At 35.1% G+C, this 22,570-nt stretch overlaps 1 protein-coding gene across 1 annotated transcript in view; it reads right to left on the bottom strand.

Moving 5' to 3' along the window:
- Nucleotides 1-15: 15 nt before the first annotated feature.
- LOC107702954 (voltage-gated potassium channel subunit beta-3-like) overlaps nucleotides 16-22,570 on the bottom strand; it is a 28,504-nt gene continuing 5,949 nt past the window's right edge. The window contains exons 2-14 of the mRNA XM_016505422.1: nucleotides 9,583-9,626; nucleotides 8,407-8,444; nucleotides 7,953-8,032; nucleotides 6,995-7,039; nucleotides 6,747-6,791; nucleotides 5,663-5,706; nucleotides 5,501-5,587; nucleotides 5,316-5,401; nucleotides 3,725-3,845; nucleotides 2,798-2,892; nucleotides 2,519-2,639; nucleotides 2,193-2,271; nucleotides 16-1,079 (exon numbers count right to left, since the gene is read on the bottom strand). Coding sequence (XP_016360908.1) covers nucleotides 980-1,079; nucleotides 2,193-2,271; nucleotides 2,519-2,639; nucleotides 2,798-2,892; nucleotides 3,725-3,845; nucleotides 5,316-5,401; nucleotides 5,501-5,587; nucleotides 5,663-5,706; nucleotides 6,747-6,791; nucleotides 6,995-7,039; nucleotides 7,953-8,032; nucleotides 8,407-8,444; nucleotides 9,583-9,626 — 985 coding nt within the window. The 3' untranslated portion in view covers nucleotides 16-979. The remainder of the gene's footprint in view (nucleotides 1,080-2,192; nucleotides 2,272-2,518; nucleotides 2,640-2,797; nucleotides 2,893-3,724; nucleotides 3,846-5,315; nucleotides 5,402-5,500; nucleotides 5,588-5,662; nucleotides 5,707-6,746; nucleotides 6,792-6,994; nucleotides 7,040-7,952; nucleotides 8,033-8,406; nucleotides 8,445-9,582; nucleotides 9,627-22,570) is intronic.

Genomic DNA, 22,570 nt, shown 5'->3' with positions numbered 1-22,570 from the left:
AGTCTACTGAGAGTTAGGTGTTTGTTAGTATGAGTGAACTGGTGAGGGTCTGAATATATTCGCAAGGTACCGTGTACACACTCACACGCCCCTCCACTAACAGCACGGATTCTCTTAAAGGGACAGGTGCACCGTTGTAAACACAAGGAGAGATGGAAAGGAGGGAAATGGAGGAAGACTTGTGATGTGTCCAAACAGCTGTTTGCAGTTGCTGCATGTTGCTCCTGTAGGCAGTGAACGTCCCAACAAACGGGACGGGCGGCTCTCAGAAGCATCTTCACTTGGTGTCACCCATTTTCTGAGTCATTTATGTGCAACACCAGCACCGGAGAGTTTGATTCAAAAAGCGTCACCGCATGCACACACGTTCATACGTTCTTGAACGCACAACCAGGCCCACGCGGAATCTGCGCAGGTTTTAGTCCTAACTGAAAAGTCCTACACATCATTCGCCCCACACATGTCCTTTTAATAAATATTTTGGCAAATCTGATAATGCTTCCAGCTGGCAACAATGATATAGCACTCTCCAATGTATCACATTTGATCCATTTCACAGAATTCCGCATTGGAGATTCCGTAGCGGAAACAGTGGAATTCTGCAGTGGAAACTGCAAAAAAAACAAGCTGCAGATTCCGTCTGGGCCTGCTAATAAACAAGCTTTTTGACACTTTCATCCACCTCCTACAATCGGCAGTACTTCCTCATGAAAGACTGGGTCTTCAGTCTCTCCAAGTAATGAAATGAAAAGTTGTTGCAGACAGCCGTTTCCGTGTTGAATTGGTGGGTTATGTTCAGATGTTTGAGCAGGGTTACAGAGAGCAGTGTGGTGTGGGCTGGAAGCATGTTGCAGAAGACATGCAGGTGTTGTAATATACGGGAGAGCAGAAAAGCGATGGTACGCCGTGTTCCGTCTGTTCCCCTTGCGTTCTTTGTCTTTTCTTGGCTGCACGTGTTCATGTCATCTCTCTGGTTCCCTCACGCACGTGACTCTTTCTTGGAGTGAGGCTTGTTGCCCAGGAGAGCATCCATCTCGCTCACAGTCTGAGGCGTCATCTGAGACAGCACCTGGAGAGAATATGAAAATCATCTTATTAGAACGCTTTTTGTGAAACGTATTCAGCAAGGATTCATTACATTGATCAAAAAAGACAGTAAAGACTTTTAGAATGTTACAAAATCTTTCCATTTCAAATCAATTCTGTTCTTTTAGACTTTCCGTTCATCAAAGATTTGTTTCCACAAAAAAATGAAGCAGCACAACATTGATAACAATAAGAAATGTTGCTTGTTTGAGCATCAGATCAGAATAGTAGAACCCTTGTGAATAAGCACACTTTAGCAAACTTTTAAAGCGAAAAATGATGTACTTTAAAGAAAATACATATTATGTGCAAACTGAATGTAATGTTTTTAGACACTTAACTGCATGTTATTTGCAATGAGAATGAGAATGTTTTATAGTTTGAACTTGTTGAAGAGTGCTTTTCTGACCCACTGAAGTAGGACTCAAGTACATCTTTATATGTCATTTCATAGTTACTTCTGTTGTCTTTGAAATACGGTTAAAGTCACTGCTGAATGTACACATTTGTGGCAAACTAAAATATCCTTTAATGTCATTTCTATTGAAACATGTATGTCATGTTTTTAAATATATCTGTAGTTGCACATTTGAAATGATGAAGTAGCAGTTTAGTACATTTAAAATATATTAACTTTAAATGTAATATCAAATAACACACTAGAGTTGAAATGATAATTAAGTACTTTAAATGTACTTATCAAAATAAGTGTACTTCTTTAAAGCATGACTAAAGACTTTTAATTGGACAAAACTGCACTATTTTTTAAAAGTTTATTTTTTTCAAACAGTCTTGAAAGTTTATTCTCTTTAGGTACACTTAAGGGGTCTTTTATTGCATTAATATTATAATGTCTGCAAGCACAGTTTTTAAACAAAATATACATTTAAGATTTGATGTACACTAAAAGTGCACATTTAATAGCTATGATTAAGCACTTCTTTTTCACAAGGGAATGATTTCTTAAGGATCTCGTTCAAATTCAGCTTTGCATCACAGGAATAAATTACATTTTAAACTATATTTTAATAGAAAGCAGTTATTTTAAATTGTAATAATATTTCACAATGTTAAATTTTTTTACTGTTTTTGATCAAATAAATGCAGCTTTGGTCTCAAGAAGCTGGTCTGTATTGGAGACACCAAGAAGTACAGAACTGACCCCTTCACTACGCAAACACCACGCTGAGTGAGAGATTTCACAAAACGTTAGTGTACACAAGCACTGGTTTTTATAAAGAACATCAGTGCAGAACATCAAAGCATTTGAAAGCACAGACCGTTCACTGTCCTTCTGATGCATATCACACACAAAAATCACAAGCACTTTCTCGGTCTGGCCTGCTCTAATCTGACTGGCTGGCTTTACATAACTTCCAGGAGTTGGGGAGCACATACAGTACAAGTGCACCGATAGTACAGAGACACTCACCAATGGCGAGCTGAGCAGCCGTGCAGCCCAGCCTGTCAGCCACCAGATGGAGCTCTTTGATTTTTGCCAGCTGTCTGCGTCCTTCTTCACTGAACACTCGCTCCTTTAGCCACTGATAGCCCTAATACACACAGTCACACACTGAACATGTATCATCGCTCACGTGGATTTAGCAAGTACAGGACTGTCACTGAATTAGAATTAGACTTCAAACAGCACTGAGAAACTGAACAGAGATTCCCAGGGAGGAGAGACGATCTCCTGCTGTTGATGACTCACTTTAATTGCTGCTCTTGAACAGTCTGGAACACCATCACTGTATTTCCCAGTGATCAGCCCGCATGCGAGAGGAGACCAGGTCATGGCTCCAACACCTGGCGCAGCGTGTGACAGTCACAAGACATAGAGTTAGACTCGACATCTGTCCTAATCAAACTTCTAATCAAATAATTAAAATCACGAAATCAAGTCATTATTTTTAAAATGTATATTCAATTCAATTCAATTCAATTCAAGTTTATTTGTACAGCGCTTTTCACGATACAAATCATTGCAAAGCAACTTTACAGCAAATTAAGTTTCTACAATATTTAGTGGTAGCTTATCAGTGGTGACTGTCAGTCAATGTACATATGGTAGAAATGTACAGAAAAATCAATTAAAGACGTAATATAAACTGTAAAGTTGCACATTAAAAAGGATCAAGGTCAGATACAGTAAATATATCCTGCCACTATATTCTGCATTGGCAAATTATAGCTTTGTAGTATGAAACATCTAAAAACATAAGAAATAATGCATTATATTGTAGTCTATGTTTCACCAGTGACTGATTTTTGGCGTTAAGCTTTTCAATTTAAAAGTATGTTAAATTATGTTTTAGTAAATATTTTGTGGTGCTTTAAAGAACTACACTTATTTTGATGTGTTGATTAACTTACTATAAAGCGCATGCAGAGTACTTGATTATAATTTGATTTATAAACACTCTAAAGTTCAGCTAATTCCATTTAATATATATGCATATTTAATCTAAAGGTATGTTTTCATTTAATTGCAATTGACATGCAATTAAGTGTCCAAAAAACATTACATTTCAGTTCACACTTTAAAGTATGAAATTTGAAAGTATGCTAAAGTGTGCTTGTTTCTGACCAAGGTAATTCCTGACTGAATTTCATTGTAAGGTAACTCTTGTCGACTGACCGATCTTGTGGTAGAGCTCTGGCAGCTGCACCTCCACTTTATCCCTCTGGAAATAGTGATACTCGGCCTGTTCACATACCGGTGGGATTAAATTAAACTGCCTCGCTACAGAGTACGCCTCCTAAACACACAAACACACAGACAACAAGGGGTTAAACTGTCCTTTCAATGGCCGAGAACAACCAACGTAAACAGCAGTTCTGGGGAGCGACTAATAGAAGCGACGCAATCAATTTATTGAGATTGTAGACAGTAGTTCATATATATTCATAATAACAGTGGAACTTTTCCAGTAACATATAGGATACTTAGGATACTTAACAGATAGGATAGGAAAAGTGGAAGCAGTAATCTACACCACAGTTTCCGCCACAGAATACAAACAATAATAATTAAATTATCTAATAAAAAAAAAAAAGTCAACTTTTTTTCTCGCAATTCTGAGTTTATCTCTCACAATTCAGATTTTTTTCTTAGAATTGCAAGATATAAAGTCGGAATTGCAAGATATACATTTTCAAACTCGCAATTCTGAGAAGAAAAGTTGAAATATTAACTCATAGATACCAACTCACAATTGTGAATAAAAAAAAAAAAGGCCGAAATTTGAGATAAAAAGTTGCAATAATCTTTTTTATTCCATGGCAGAGAAAAAAAAACTGAATTGCGAGATGTAAACTTAAAAAAAAAAAAAACTAAATTGCAAAAGTCAGAATTACAAGATACAAATTCTCACAATTCTTAGTTTAAAAAGTTGCAATTAACTTTTTCTTTTTTTGTTTTTTTTATTCCGTCGCAGAAATGGGCTTCCCTAATGATAAAAAATGCTCTTCTACATTTTATTTTATTTTATTTCTTTTTGTATGTAGCATTGGAAAATGCAAATTGACCAAGTAAATCAGTTCCAAGTAAATAGAATTGTGACCCTGCAGCACAAAAGCAGTCTTAAGTCGCTGGGGTATATTTGTAGCAATAGCCAACAATACATTGTATGGGTCAAAATTATACATTTTTCTTTTATGCCAAAAATCATTAGCATATTAAGTAAAGATCATGTTCCAGGAAGATATTTTGTACATTTCCTACTGTAAATATATCAAAACTTAATTTTTGATTAGTAATATGCATTGCTAAGAACTTCATTTGGACAACTTTAAAGATGATTTTCTCAATATTTAGATTTTTTTGCACCCTCAGATTCCAGATTTTCAAATAGTTGTATCTCGGCCAAATATTGTCCTATCCTAACAAACCATACATCAATGGAAAACTGATTTATTCAGCTTTCAGATGATGTATACATCTCAATTTTGAGAAATTGAGCCTTATGACTGGTTTTGTGGTCCAGGGTCACAAATAAAAATCTAACATGATATTACTGGATAGTACATTTAGTAGCTTGTAGTGTAACAAGCTACTTTCTCAAAGCAGTTGCTTGACTATGTTTTAACTACTTTAAATTGCTATAGTTGTGCAGTTTGTAAAACTTGTGGCTTGACTTACATGCATCATATTATGAGAAGCAGCTGCTGTGACACAGGAATGCTTTATGGTATGAATTTTGCTATATTGAGAGAAGATAAGACCGTACCATGATCTCCATGGCACTCCAGCGTGACGTGCCCCAGTACATGGCCATTCCCTGGTTTATAACAAATGTCATCGCTCGTACTACCTCTGCAAAGACAAACACACAACAGCGCTCGAGAGAAGCGATATGGCATAAATTACGCATTCGTCACGCATGCCATGAAAGATGTCAAAGAAATGACAGACCTTCCATGGGGCTGTTCACATCGTTTCGGTTGGCGAAGACAATATCCACGTAATCCAGCTGTAGTCTAGACAGGGAACCTCTGAGACCTGTAGACACATCACCATCACTGTCCGTCCGCTTTATTATTATCATCATCGTGATAGTCATAAACAGCACTTTACCTTCTATGATGTGTTTTCTGGACAGGCCTCTCTCTGTCTCTGCCCTGAGGATTATGAACGCAAATGTCAGAGAGGAGAACTACGGAGTCAGAAAACCTCTCAAGACGAATCTATCTATCCACAAAATGCAATCCATTTAAGTAGTACTGAGAATCTGCATGCTGGAACAAGCAGTCGATATTTAATATTATTGATTTTAAATGCAATATGTGCATTTCATTTGTATATTACGGAAGCCCATTTCCGCAATTAAATAAAAAAATTAAAAAGGGAATAGCGACTTTTTTCTTGCAATTCTGACATTTTTTCCCAGAATTGCATTATGTAAGCTCACAATTCTGACTTTTTTCTTGCAATTCTGAAAAAAAGTCAGAATTGTGAGATATAAAATTGCAATTACGAGAGAAAAAAAGTGAGAATTGCAAGTTTATATCTTGCAATTCTGAGAAAAAAGTCAGAATTGTGAGATAAAAAGTCGCAATTACCTTTTTTTATTTAGTGGCAGACAACTGCTTCCATAGTATACTGTATATAGCTCACTAGTACATAGACATTTGTTTGTTTTGTCGCTCATTACTGTTGTTGTTTCAATGCACTGGAAGCTTATTCTGACACCAAAATAAATTCCTTGTGTGTGCAAATCACAAAAATGAATCTCATTATGATTATGGCCAGTCATTCAGTTCATTTCCTTCAGCTCTGCCGCATTAGATTGTGGGGACTGGCATAAATACAGGTAAGCAGAGTATCTGCAAATGCATAAGCATAAGCGTTCCAGTGCTGCATTGACAAATATCAACACTCTTGGAAAACAGTTTGGTTAGAGGACTGGAACTAACTTTTGCATAAAAATCTGCACAATTTTTTACCTTCACAAAATCACTTTTTTTGCTTTTGCATTTATTGATTGTTGATTCACAAACTGTCACATACCGCATTTGCATCACCTCAGATGTGTGTATATTTTGAGACTTTACTAAATGATTATGATTCATAAATAGCTACATATGTTCATTTTGACACTATTCTGAATCATTTGTGTCGGTCTGAATAAACTGCATGATGAAACTCAACAGATACTCACTGTCCTCCCCAGTAGATCTTAGTCGTTACTACATAACTGGACCGTCTGAAACAGATTTTTAGAGACAAATGGTGGTTATTATATAGTGAGGACAAGCCTAATACTGTCTTATAATTTTGTTCCTAAATTAATCCAAGATTGACCATAACCAGAGCAGAGGAATACAGAAATACTTGATAAAATGTAAAAACATTTTTTTGCCACAGAATTCATCAAAAATGAGAGACGTGAGAATAAAAGCAGGTCACCTCCAGCCTTTTTTCTTGATGATGTTCCCTAGAGTGATTTCAGCCCTGCGGGGAAAAAAAAGGATACAAAATCTGAAAATATATTTTATGATTATTTCTATTACACTGCAAAAAAAAAAAAAAGGTCTCGATCTCAGTCTAGTTTTCCAGAAGATACCATGCCAAAAGATATTACAGTGGTCATATTATATATTTTTTAATATTATAAAACATATATTCTATTATATTTTCAGAAATTGCATGCATGCATTTTATCATGTTTGACTTGCGTAAATCATAAATGCCACTTAATGTCATTGTTTTCTTACTATCCCTACACAGTGCATTTAAAGTGACCCGGCTACTAGCACTGTCTATTTCCAAACTGTTTAAACTTTAAATCAATTGATAAATTATTATGATGTGTTACAAAATACACAGTGCGGTTAGGTGTCATGTCGTGCATTAACCCTATGCCATGCTTTTAAATATATTTGTAATTGCACATGCGTGTTTATGAAGTTGCAACTTTTTAATTGCAATACTGAATAACTCACTATAGTTACAATCCAGTATTTTACATGTGCTTTAGTATGTTAGTCAACACATCAAAATAAGTGTATATCTCGACAAAAGATTATTAAAACAAGGGCTTCAAATGCGGAAATGTTAAAAATGTCCGTTTTTAATTTGACTATCACAAAGCGCACTTTTTAAAAGTCTACTTAAGTGTGTTAAAAAAAACATAGTCATGAAAGCGTCTCTCTTTCAGTACATTTAAGTGGCCTTTTATTTCATGACTATTATTATATATATATATATATATATACATACATTTAAGATTTAAAGTACAAGTGCATGCTCAACACAATTAAGTGCGCTTCTTTCTCACAAAATACATTCAGAAAAAAACCCAGATCTATGTCTGTCGGATACAGTATAATCACTTTTATATCCACTGCATCGGTGGGAATCTTACCTGCCTGAAGCGTACACTTCCGCTGTGTCGAACAGATTGACTCCATTCTCATAAGCTATCGTCATCACACTCTCTGCCATCTACAGAAAAACATCCACACGCAGAAGATGACAGAGATCTGGCCATTTAAAGACACGATCTTGGTGCAAAGCGTTTCAGTTCCCACAGAACAATGATTTAAACTCATGCAGACTAGCATGCAGTAGCTATTTATGTTTGCTTATTGACTTCCATTACATGCACAAAAATACATTTTTCAAAATTAACTTCTTTTATGTTTCACAAAGTCATACAGGCTTGGAACGACACGAGGGTGAGTAAATGATGACAGGTTATTTATTTATTTGTTTGTTTGTTTGTTAACTCTTCCCTTAAGTGTGTCAATAACATACATAAAACACTGGAGGTAATCTTGTGAAATTAAGCAACATTTATCCTGAACATTACGATTCACCTCATCAGAGATCTGAGATCCAAATGTCACCCAGGTACCTGTGGACAGAAAGAGAGTGAAGATGAAGAAAATAAGGAGTAAAACACAGATTGGAGAGGGCTGGGATGCATAAAATACAAGAGAAAAAAAATGTGCCAACGATAAGAAGCATCACAACTTATTTCAGTTGTTACACAGGAATTAAAACGTAACTATGAAAAAATACCTAATGAACTCAATCAACTTCCCAGCAAGCAATAGCCGTCATTTCAACGTCTCGGTTAAGTATAGACCCGATATAGTCCGGCTATGTGTAACCCACATCTTGCAGATTTTTTTATCATAATATTTATATTTAAGTGTATTGTATTTATAACATTTTATTTTGTAATTAATTCTTTTGTATTTTTATCATTTTGTATTGTCTTAAGTTGTCCAGGTTGTTAAAAATTTTATTTTTCTTAATAAAAGCTGTATGGATGGATTGCCATTTTGTTGTCTATTAGACGTATATATGTAGTCGTTTAATAGCCGTCTAATTGATGACTAGTCTATTCTTGGGCTATGGTTAGACGTCTATTAGATTTTCACTGACAGCCCAAATTTAGCCTCGTTTTAGCCTAGACGTCTAGGCTATATTTAGACGTCTAATAAACGTTTGCTTGCTAAACGCTAATAAAATTGCTTGCTGGGTTGTCTCTTTTAAATTTTCAGAAAACATCTCGACAATGTCCAACACGAACTAAGTATGAGCAATATATTTTTTATCTTAATGTTACTCAGTTGAGAGTGCATTAACTAATGCTAACATACTTTTTGATTTTAAAAACGTCTTCGTAAATGTAGAAATAAGCAAGAGCTAAGATTAATAAATGCTGTTGAAGTGTTGTTCATTGTTAGTTCATGTTAACTGATGTAGTTAACTGCAGTAATATTAATAAATTAATTTGAATGAAATTATAAAGTGTTATAAGAATTGGTAAAATAATGATCGATTTCAACAGGTTTGTTTGCCATTGGTTAGAATGCAATGCTGTGACCTATTAATAGTCATCAGTGCATAAGCTGGGATAAAGAAAGTATTTAAACATGGAAAAAAAATTGACACTTCAGCTTTAAATAACTGACTGACTCCAGATTAAACCTTGAACAGTTTCAGTCTTAAACAGAGATGACTGAAAATCACTGGTTACTCACCAAGACCCAAGCAAGAAACACGTAGACCCGACTTTCCGAGGTTTCTGAGAGAAAAAATGAAAGAGAGAGAGAACATTTAGTCATTTGAACTCTGCTTTTGATGTAGTTTTATCAAATTAAGCTTTGCTTAATGATGTGCTATATTGTCAACATGCTTTAACTGTAACTGTATTCATTTGCATCGAACAGAAAAATGAAATCAGTAGTTCTGCATATTCTTGATATAGCTTACATAAATACTAAGTTCTGTCATTAAACTCTAGATGGCGCAGGCTATCGGTCCTTAACGTAACTGATGATATTCTTAGCACTAAACGACTTGTCACAAGCTGATTGGTTCACGTGCAGCAGCAGTATGTCTTAAATACTCACAGCACCATATTGGCTCATGTATTGGCAGTAGCAAGTTCCTGTACTTGCTTGCAGCACCAGCAGCAATATTCTACAAATACAGCAATAAAACCAAAACCATTGTAAAATGGCTAATAATAGATAAAAGTGTTGAAAGCTAGTGTAGCACCCTTGGTGTTTTAATTACAGATGCATGCTGTTCGTGAGAACACCAGTTGAAGATCCGCCTGCTTTTCATTTCAACCGCTGTTCGCTTACATGTCCGATAGAAACAGAGAGATAGAAAGAGACAGACTGTCAGCGTGTTTAGATCCATGCGGCTGAACCACGCTTTCTCTTCTCTGCATCTATTTTTGTTTGCCCGGCCAGTCTATTTATAGATTGGTTGCAACTGTGCATTTGTTTGCATCCAGTGTGCGTGTGTGTGTGTGTTTGTGTGTGTGTGTGTGTGTGTGTGTGTGTGTGTGTGTGTGGAATGGACTATTCATTATATTGATATAGACATATTACCAGCCAAGACTGTGAGGAATTGCTAAATTAGTAGCATGAATCATTAATTTGATCTAAAAAAGCTGAGAAAAAAAGGCACATCTATTCATCACATGAGAGGACTGGGTGAGAGAGGTAGAGAAAGCTGCAAAGCTCTTTCTCGCGGACACAAATATTTTCACTTTCACTGTCATCCTTCATTTTTATCTTTCTCCAACATTTCCCTTTTTCCACAGCGCTGCATTAGAGCGCTGCAACACACACACACACACACACACACACACACACACACACACACACGCACGCGTGCACACACACACATCTATATGCATGTATATGATGAGAAGCCGCAGGGAAGAAAACATGAAGATCATGGTGCTGAATATTCACAGTCGATGCTGCATGATTACACACACACACACACACACACACACACACACTCGCACTCGCACATGCACATGCACACGCACACGCACACACACACACACACACACACATTTTACTATGATGGTGGGGACTTTCTGTGATATTTTCTAGCCCCTAAACCTAACACTTACAGAAACCTGCAGTATTATTTTTGCAATATATTTTAGTAATATGTATAATTTAAATTCTGTTATAATTTACTCATCCTCCAATTGCTCTTTTCCATGCAATTAGTCTCTGTGTTTGAGTCTTTTAACTCACATAATGCTTTCAAAATCTATATACAATTTTCACATTCCAGGACCGTTTGGACCTGAAGATTCGTTGACAGTCATAACTTAATATTTTTCAACTAAAACTATATTGTATCTGATCACCAACTTTTCATTAATGGGTGAATGTGAATTTTTTTTTATGTTATCATATTATTACCAAGTTATTACTGCATTTACCCCTTTTGATTCAAAAATGAGAAATTCTTCAAAATGTACAATTAAACATGAACCATATATATATATATGTAAATCTTATTTGAATATATCATTGTATGAATTTGAATGTATTCAATTAATTTGACTTTATTATGTAATCCATGATTGTTAAAAAGCCGTCCAAATTTATGAAACCTACATATTAGTTTCAAACAAAACAACATAAATATTACTCATAAAAGTTTTCAAACAAAAATAAATTAATTGTACATGCATAAACTTTCACTTTCAGATGAAAAAACGTACTCATGTTTATCAACAAAATTCATTCACAAAAGATGGGGAAATGGGGAAAATGCTATTTATTTCCTTTTTATTTATTTTTTTACAGAATTCATGTTTACCCGAACACAAAACATTTTAAACATTTTTTAATTTCTTAAAAGTGGTTATATCTCTTAACATGTAATCGTATAATCTTTGCAGTTTTTAGAAATGTTTGTGTAACTCTTCTGGGTCAAAACGGACCTAAATGTGCAAATGAGGGTTAAAGCTATTAACAGACACAAAAGCAGCATCTTGTAAATCATGCATATATTCTATAAAGCTCATGCTCTGTGTTCAACGTTTTATAAAGCTGAATAGCATGTGTGAAAAACAGACGGAAATGTACCTTCCAGTGGGCTGTTCAATGCTACGACTGACTGATTGAAAAGAGCTCACGAATCACACATACTGTATAAGCGTGCCAAGGAAAGATAGGGCGGATGTCAAGATTTTGAGTGATTAATGACTTAAATTTCAGCTTGACCCTCACACAAACTATTGAGACGTCAACCTCATTGTAATGACATGGAAAGAGGGACTATGCATTACCAGTCAAAAGTTGAGTATGCTTTTTTGTTTGTTTGTTTGTTTGCAAAGAAGTTAATAATTTTATCCAGCATGGATATATTAAATTGATCAAAAGTGACAGTGAAACATTTGTAATCTTGCAAAAGATCAAATAAATGCTGTTCTTTTGAGGAAAGAATCCTGAAAAATATATCATTCAAAGAATGTCAAAAAGGAATGTTTGTTGAGCAGCAAATCAGCATATTAGAATAATTTCTGAAGGGTCATGTGACACTGAAGACTGGAGTAATGATGCTGAAAATTTATTTCACAATATTACTGTTTTTACTGTAGTTTTGATCAAATAAATCGAGCCAGAGACTTCTTTCAAAAACATTAGCAAATCTCACAGACACCAAACAGTAGTGTGCAATGACAAAATTGTAATTTATGGGTGCACTAATCTTGTGGTTTTTCTTTTGGGAACCAGCCAACAGGAGGTCATTTCAGGTTTTGCTAACAATGCTGTAACCCCCACACACTATTTTCACATGCTGACAGATGCTGCGATATGTCCAATGTCTTGATTTCCAAAACAGCAGCAGTTGGGACAAACGTTGAGCACCTGTACATTTGTTAAGCTTCTGTTTCTGCAATATCATGCAAGGTAGTCCTGCTGCAAATACTATACATACTATGCAAACGTATTTTCTGGTTGTGACTGTGTTATGTGATGCAGCATTTGCGAGTGGAAAGACAAATGATTTTATATCATTGGTGAACACTTTATTTGTTAAAGGCATTTGCTGCAAAAGATAGAAAAGATCTTTTAAAAGTCACACGCTCTCTATATCTCTTTCTTTTGTCTCTTTTCCCATTTTCTGTGAGATAGAGAAGTTTAATAATGCTGAGATCTTGGCTGATTCTCTTTTTCCTACCATAAGCCTCACTGTAAATCATCCTGTTGACACACAAGCACATGCTCAATAACACCGGCCTCTGCAGCAACCACCGACTTCTATTTACTGATATGTTTACAAAGGGTATGTATAGACAGACACACAATTATAGTTATAGTAAGCACTGTAGGAATCCATGCTACTGTGTGCTTTCGTAAAAAACTGGAGTATTTGTGTCTAGCTGATGTAACCAGAAGTGGATGATTGTGAAAGATTATTTTATAATAATCTGTCATTCCCTGTCCGTAGTGCAAATGGCTGTGTGTGTATACAACTGTAAGAAGCAAACAGTCACTAATTAATATCTCAGTTGGCTCTCATTGACAGCAACGAGAGCAAAAGTGGATTATAGCTAAACTCTCCCGCTTCTCGGTTGTTTCTCTTAAGACCCCAGTAATCTCACACATGCCTCTATGTAGAGAGCTTAACAAGAGATGTCTCAAACTGTGCTCAGATTTGCCAAGATCCCAAAGCCTGCAAGTCATTTTAATATGAATTATAACTGAACTAATATTTCTCAATGCATTCTTTCAAAATACCCAAGCAATGGCATTCACATTAACTGTATAGCTACTGTATTTCAAGAATAGCCTCGTCTGTTTTCTCAAGGATTTCAGAAGAAACATCTAAGACAAAGTTGACACCTCCTGTAACAATTTATTATTATAAAAGGCCTAAGACATCTTATTGGGAGATACAGAGTGACAACTGATCTTTATATGCATTTTATGTTAGCGATCTATTATACTGTTATTAAAAATGATTTACACAAACTATCAGAATTGCATCTTACCTTTTGTCCATATAAATATCATTGCATATTTTCGCTCGGTTTGGGCCTCTAAATAAAACTGAGCTGTTTTTTTAAACACATTCTCACTCCCAACTCGTCACATATTGATGCTTGGTCAGAATACCTTTCTAACACTTCGGCATCATACATGGATGTATGGGAATATCGCCATGATGAAATTACATATTGGAGTATTAATAAATACCTGTAAATAAATATTTGTGCAATACAAGTGTTTTATGTTGTTGAGAAGTGGGTAGGTTTAGGGTAGAAGTGGGGTTAGAGGTAATTTTTTTTTTTATATAAAATGTATACTTTTACATATGGAAAGAATTACATGCATCATTATCTTACGCATAAACTGAAAGCAACGGAGACGCCGAGGGATCCTGATCAAATGTAATTATGTAATGAGCTCCACAGACTCACTATATCTGTCACACAGCAAGGCCAGACACAACAGGTAAGTGCAAAACAGGATGGTTTATTGACTGGGTAAGGGGATGACTGGAATGGGTGACTTAAAGGCAGGTGAATGTCAAAGGCAGCAAGTCGATGGCGCAGTCCCATGGCCGATGAGGTGGTAACCTGGTGGCTGCCTGCTTACTGAAGTCATCCTGTAACGCCAAGTAATCAGATGGGACCGTGACCTTCTAGAAGGGGTGAGTCGGGAGGTGTCGACTTGCATTGGCTCTGGTACTGGGGAACCCATGCCGGGCGTAACAGGCTGGTGGGCGGCTTCGGTGGCGTGGCATGCGGCCAGACGCTGGGAAATTCGGTTGGCCTTCTGCATATGATTGGTGACAGCAGGTGCGGGTGATCAGAACTCAGGTGACTGTGATCGGGTAATTATCCTGGATGGTGACTGAAGTGACTGATGAATCCCTGACAATATCATACTATATGAGCCTTTTTTTTTTTTTCTCCTAAACATTTAATAAACTCTTCCATTTTTTTAATGATTTTTTATTTTTTTTTGGTCTTTTATTTAATATGTCAGGCTTTACAGGGTTAAATGCAACTAAGAGCATGTTCACTGTAACAACAACACAGCATGGCGTAATATTATGCATGCAAAAATTCACATTAAAGTTATTATTATCATTATTTCAACATACAAATTAACTGTCGTAAAATTTTGAAATTACAACAAAAGAAGAAGAAAGTAGAATAATGTCAGCTTGAGCACTGTTGTCATTAAAGCAAAATTGAAATACCAAACACTAATTAATTCTCAAGTTTATTCTTTTTTTTTTTTTTGATGAAACGTTTCACTCACATTGTTATGCTGATAATATAATTCGCAGTGACATGACACATTATATTTTCTCCTGTGGTCTCAGACTGTTGGGCCCCACTGTATATGCAAAGGTCACATCATACATCAACAGAGACATCAGGCAGATTCATAAAAATCAGAAATGCAGAGCACACAACTCCTCAGACACACTCCTCTCAGAATACTGCAGTGCACCACAACAGGGTGGAGAGAGATAGAGAGAGAGAGAGAGAGAGAGAGAGAGAGAGACGGAGAGAGCAACAAATGTGAAAATGTGAGTGAAGGCAGATAAAGTGGGAATGAAATAATGACGAGATGAGGCAAAATTTAAAAAATAGAAATAGGCAGAGGACAAAGAGTGAAAAGCAATGCAATAGAAAGACAGAGGGAACAATATTGAGGGAGAGCAGTGAACATCGAGAGAGAGAGGGAAGAAAATGAACAGTAGTGGTGGGAGAGAACGGCGCACATTTCTACACAGTGTGTCTGTCTGCAAGCCGTAAAAGGCCCATTCTGATTAATGTACTTTATAATGAGTTAGCATAGGCAATTACTGCACATGCTGAGAAGTGACGAAAAAAAACAGTGAGTGAGCAAAAGAGAGAGAGAGTTATGTGTGGAATGGATTTCTATCATATTACTCGTTCTACATACTATTCTACATACAGTCGTCACACAAGAAATGGAAGATGAAGCTGAGAACATTATATTATGTAATATTCTCTGGTGCACAGTATGTATACACGCGCGCACACACGCACACACACACACACACACACACACACACACATATATATATATATATATATACAGTATATACTGTGCACCAGAGAATATTGCATAATATAATGTTCTCAGCTTCATCTTCTATTTCTTGTGTGACAAATGAACCGAGAGCAATATCAACCATTAGTTTGATTAAAACTTTAGTATACACTTTAGCATACTTTTAAAAAGAGTACTTGTTACAGAAATAATATATTTTAAAAGAATAATATTTTTAGATTTTCAGACAGCAGTATATGTTTTTTTTTTTACAATTAAATAAAAATGTAATATAGTTTAAATTTATATTAAATGCAATTAGTTGAATTTAAGAGTGCTTTTTAACCCACTTAAGTAAGAATTCAATCATTCTTTTTATGCAATTTCAGAAATTACTTCTATTTTCTTTGACATGTAGTTAAAGCGTACTGTCGAATGTACTGACAAGCATTTATGGTGAACTAAAATACACTATGAATATATGTCAATTGAAACTTGCGTGTACTGTGTATTGACATGTATTTGTAATTACACATTTGTAATGCTGAAGTTACAATTTAGTACAAAATAAATGAACTTACACTTAACACATTACAGTTAATAATGAAGTTAATAATTAAATAATAAGTACTTAATAATACAAAATAATAAGTACTTTACATGTGCTTTAGTATGTTAGTCAACACAAGTGTTATAATATACATTAAAGTAAACTTTTACAAGTGCTCTTTTTAAAATTGTACTTAAGTGTGTAAAGAATCATATAGTATTGAAAGTGGCAATGCAAACAGTATTCACTGTTTATTATCCCGGCTAAAAATCATACTTCCATTAGGGATTATCCTCTAGAGATCAAGCTCTTGGTAACACAGCATCACAGCTTAAAGGAACACTCCACTATTTTTGAAAATAGGCTCATTTTCCAACTCCCCTAGAGTTAAACAGTTGAGTTTTACCGTTTTCGAATCCATTCAGCCGATCTCCGGGTCTGGCGGTAGCACTTTTAGCTTAGCTTAGCATAGATCATTGAATCTGATTAGACCGTTAGCATCTCGCTCAAAAATGACCAAAGAGTTTCTATATTTTTCCTATTTAAAACTTGACTCTACCATGGGTGCAGCAGGCGCAATGATATTACGCAGCGTCTAAAAATAGTCGCTGTGTAATATCATTGCACCTGCTGCACCCATGGGACGGCAGCAAAGTTCCTTGATTATTACGCCGGAATGAGAGTATAGTTCCTAGCCATATTGGCCTAGAAAATTCCAACTTTTCATTTTCCGTCGATCTTAGAACACGATGTAACTACAGAAGAGTCAAGTTTTAAATAGGAAAAATATAGAAACTCTTTGGTCATTTTTGAGTGAGATGCTAACGGTCTAATCAGACTCAATGATCTATGCTAAGCTAAGCTAAAAGTGCTACCGCCAGACCCGGAGATTGGCTGAATGGATTCGAAAATGGTAAAACTCAACTGTTTAACTCTAGGGGAGTTGGAAAATTAGCCTATTTTCAAAAATAGTGGAGTGTTCCTTTAAAGGGACAGTTCATTCAGTAATGTAACTTGATAAGTCATGATTTACTCATTCCAAACCTATAGTATATGCATTTCTTTTCTCTGTGAACATAAAAGAAGACATTCTGAAAAATGTCTCAGTGTTTTCTTTTTTTTTTCTTCTCCCATACAACAGTTTTGGACCCCACCTACTTTAATTGTATGAGCAAAAGGATTTGAAACATCCTTCAGAATGCACTTTATTTTACGGTATGTACACTCACAGTGTACTGTCCCAAGAAAATACTACTTATATGGAGTAAACATAGGTTAGGGTTAGTTTTCAGGTTCAGGGTTAGTACGATTACCAAGTCTTCTTTTGTGTTCAGCAGAAGAAATAAGGTCATAAAGTGAACTGTGTGAACCGTCCCTTTAATAGTATTGTTTGTCATTTGAAAATAAAAATAGCGAAGGTATTCCAAATTGTGTATTCCAAACTCAGTTAACAAACTGTAGCTGTGGCCAGAACAAATCAGCATTGAAAGAAGTAGCACATGAGACATATCTGATCAATCCATGTCCCATGATGCATTTTAAGAAAATGAGGTTCAGAGGGTCTGCAATTGGTCTGGGTCTTGGGGGTCTGTTTTTGACTCCATCCCAAAGGGAACTGAACAAATTCTCCCTGCTCTTTTACCCCTCACCCTATGTTGTGTTGAACGCGCACTTGTAGTGTATTTCAAATCTTAGAAAACTTATTTTTAAAAACTGTACTTGCAGATAATACATTAATTAAATAAAAGGCCACTTAAGTGTATTTAAAGAGAGACACTTCCATGTCTGTTTCTTAACACACTTTAAAAAAAGCTTGCTTTGTTATCACGTCAAATTAAAAGTCTTACTCCACAGTGATCATTATGTTTTAATATTCTTTTGCACTTGTTTTGATGTCTTGACTACGTCTCGGTGTGCTTCATCATTACAGATGACTACAAATATTTAAATGCATGACATACAAGTTTCAATATGTCATTGAAATGACATTCAAGCATATTCCAGTTTATCATAAATGCTTGTCAGTACATTCAGCATAGTTCAAAAGCCAATAGAAATAATTATGAAAACACATACAAAGATGTATTTACGTCCTACTTAAAAGGCACTCTAAAGTTCAGCTTTATTGCTTTCGACGTGTTGGCCAAACATTTTCGTCCATATGTTGTCTCGGATAAGTGTTAGAGATTTAATGGTGATCTTAGTTATGGATTTTGTGTGGGAACCAGAGATCAATCTGATTATGTTGATTATGATTGATCTGTTGATTATGATCTTGGGTAACTGAGAGAATTACATATTAGAAGACTGAACTGAACAGAGGGACCCAGAACACATTCATTTAATTTGCCCATATTTTGTATCATACATATCATTAGCCAAAACAGCAGTTAATCTGTCTTTGTTTTTACCTAAAAATACATTAAAATTCCACACATGTATTTCCAAGTCAGCGCTGAAGGTCAGAGAGTTAATGCTCGTGCAGAACTATTTCAGAAGTCTACAGTATTAGTTTTTTCACTGGTTACAGTGCCTGAGATCTGATTAGTTTTACAGATGTGTACATGATACACAGCGTTAATGAAATATCTCACCCTAAAATGAAAATTCTTCCATCATTGACTCACCCTCATGTTGTTCCAAACCCATATCTTTCATTCATTTTCGAATCATAAATAAAGATATTTTTAATGAAACCTGAAAGATTTCTGTCCCTCCTTTGGAAGTCTATTCACTGAAAAACTTGACACTTCAAAAAAGTGTAAAAGAAATCCATATAATTCAAGTGGTTTGATCCAAGTCTCCTGAAGAGACACGATCACGTTATATGATGAACACATTTAATTTAGGCTTTAATTCACAAATAAACATTGCTCAAAACACACATATATAGAGCACATCAGAAATGGCAATAGGAAGCTCAATCGTGTTTGCGTGTTGTGCTGTCTGCATGTATTTTAAACCTCCTTGTTTCAGATCATATAGTGCATGAATCATATGGAAAACTTTGATGATGCTTTTTGTCCTTTTTGGAAGTTAATTTTTGTTGTATGGGAAAAGAGCAACATGGACATTCTGCTAAATGTCTTCTTTTGTGTTTTTCATTAATGCAATACACGTCATACAGCTATAGAACAACATTAGGATGAGATTTATCACAAATTATAATTTTCATTGAACTAACATTAAAAAAACAAACAAAAAAAACATTTCACAGTGAAAATTACCCTTGTGAAAAAGAAATACACTTAGAAAGAAAAAAAAGAGAGAGAGAGAGTATTTATTACAGAAATAATAGTGCAAACTGAATGTAGTGTTTTTGAACATTTAATTTTATGTTATTTACAATTTTTTTTAAATTATTCATATTAAATGCAATTAGTTGTTTTTTGACCTACTTAAATAGGACTTAATTATGTCTATTGTATTTGAAATAAGATTAAAGTATATTGCCTAATGTACTTAAACTAAAATATACTTGTATTGTGTATTTTCTATTGAAACTTGTATGAATTTAAATATGTTTGTAATTAGACATTTATGGTAGGGCTACATTATATTACATTTTAAATATATTAACTTTAAATGTAATATCAAACAATAAGTGTACTTCTTTAAAGTGAAACAAAAAGATTATTAAAACATATTTCGTTTTTGTTCAAATAAAATTAAAACAATGATTTAAAATGTACTTGAACATAAAACCTTTCATTTGACATTATTACAAGTGCACTTTTTAAAAGTGTACTTAATTGTGTTACAAAAAAATGTAGTCATGAAAGTGTCTCTCTTTAAGTACAGTTAAGTGGCCTTTTATTTCATTGAAATTATATTATCTTCAAGTACAGTAAATGTACTGTACCTTTAAGATACAGAGTACACTACAAGAGCACATTCATTACAATTAAGCGCACTTTCACAAATGCAGATTGGAACGTTCTAATGTTAAAGTGTGTCTTCTAGTGTTACTTTACAGCACACACAGCACCAACAAACATCCATTATATTTACACAAAGACACATGAACATGTTAAACACGTAAATCACTGCGAGCCACTTCAGCCCTGCAAGAACTGATATAAAAACCTAACATATGGTCTGTGAATAATTTTCTGGCTAATACAGAGCGCTGGCTAAGGATGTTGCTGTATAACCTCTCTCTACGACAAGCACAACTGCGATATTCACAGATGATGTGCTATCAGACGCATATGTTTCTTAATGGCCTCCATCTCCCAGTGCATGAAAATGAAATGGTAGCTTTTTAATCACAACAATTAGGGGTTATTAGCATAATTACAGCTGTTGTTATTCTGAATGGCATTAATGCTATTACACAACAAGTATATTCTAATGTGTTGGTATACATGCCTTACATTTAGAAAAAAAGAAAAGAAAAAAAATGCATGTGGGTGCATTTAACTGCATTTATGTGGGGAAGCTCTGAATAACATGCTATCTACTAATTATCAACGCAGGAAAGAAACCATTATTGTTGCACACGATAAAGATAGTAGGCAGTATGCAGTGTACACTGCGCAACATGCAGTAAGCAGTACACTAGTATTCTGAACACACTACTGATCAGTAAGAAAGTAAGAAAGAGAGAGATTTGATGAGAATCTCTTTACCTTACCCACATGAAACAGGTTTTGACATGAAAGCACAGTGCACAAGTTACAGTGCTCTTGTGTCTATATTACAGTTTTTCTCAGTCGCTTTGGTGCATTTCTCAAATCATCACATTACTTTATGTGGGATATTGATTGAAAGAGACTGGATAGGATTCACAGTTACACTTTACTAGTGGTCTGACAAAAAAACAAAAACAAAAAAAAAAAACCTTACAACGTCATTGTGATATAGAAAAGAAATATGGGCACAAAGGTCGAAAATACAAAATTAGAAAGGCACAGGAAATACACTTTTACTAGTGGTCTGACAAAAAAAAACCACATTACAACGTTATTGTGATCTAGAAAAGAAAAAGAAATATTGGCACAAATGCGAAAATAAAAAATCATAAAGTCCATTGTCAGAATAACTCTTGTGTTGTCCTCTGTCTATATATGCTTTCCAATTGAAGGTTCATGAGATGCTCCTTTGAGCTATTTCAGAGAACTGGTTTATCATTAGCTGATCTATACATTTTCTTCATTAGTGAAAGTCAAGATTCACCTGCACAATTCATGGCAAATTTACACAAAGGCTAATAGAAATGTATAGAAAATGCTTGGAAGTTTATGACAACTAGATCAACCATTTTGCATTTAATGACTTAGATGATGAACTAATGACTAGATGTTTTGGGGGGTAAGACTATTGCACAGAGAACTATATAATACATTTTGAGTAACATGACATTAGCAACTGATAATGTAGGAAACCACAGACACATGTACATAACTGATCTGAGAAATGCACCAAAGCGACTGAGAAAAACTGTAATTAAAAAGTGAGATGACAGTTTATTGAGAAAACTCCACAAAAACAATTTCTCTTTTCGCCTGCCAACTTCCACCCTCTGGCTAACAATCTCCTGTCCTTTCACCATTGGCACAGCTGCTCAACAGACAGGACTCCAGTAATAACACAACGTAAACTAGATAAACTTTGAAGTTGGCTTAAGTAAGCCTGGCCAAAAGTTTGAAGTAGTTTTAAAAGATTGAATTCTGAAGGTTTTAATAGATAGAACTTTGAAATGATAAGACAGACCGACAAATAGATAGATAGACAGATAGACAGATAGATAGATAGATAGATAGATAGATAGATAGATAGATCGAGAACACCCTATGGTTGGAAAGATAGTATGATAGATAGATAGATAGATAGATAGACAGACAGACAGACAGACAGACAGTAGATAGATAGATAGATAGATAGAAAGACAGACAGACAGACAGACAGACAGACAGATAGATAAACAGACAGACAGATGACCGACAGACAGACAGATAGACAAGACAGACAGACAGACAACAGACAGACAGACAGACAGACAGACAGACGACGGACGGACGGACAGACAGACAGATAGACAGACAGACAGACAGAAATAGACAGACAGATAGATAGATAGATAGATAGATAGATAGATAGATAGATAGA

The sequence above is a fragment of the Sinocyclocheilus anshuiensis genome, unplaced genomic scaffold (assembly GCF_001515605.1).
Source record: "Sinocyclocheilus anshuiensis isolate Anshui unplaced genomic scaffold, SAMN03320099.WGS_v1.1 scaffold238, whole genome shotgun sequence".
Taxonomy (NCBI): domain Eukaryota; kingdom Metazoa; phylum Chordata; class Actinopteri; order Cypriniformes; family Cyprinidae; genus Sinocyclocheilus; species Sinocyclocheilus anshuiensis.
The sequence above is the reverse complement of the archived record's forward strand: the minus strand, read 5'-3'. Positions and strand labels throughout refer to the sequence as shown.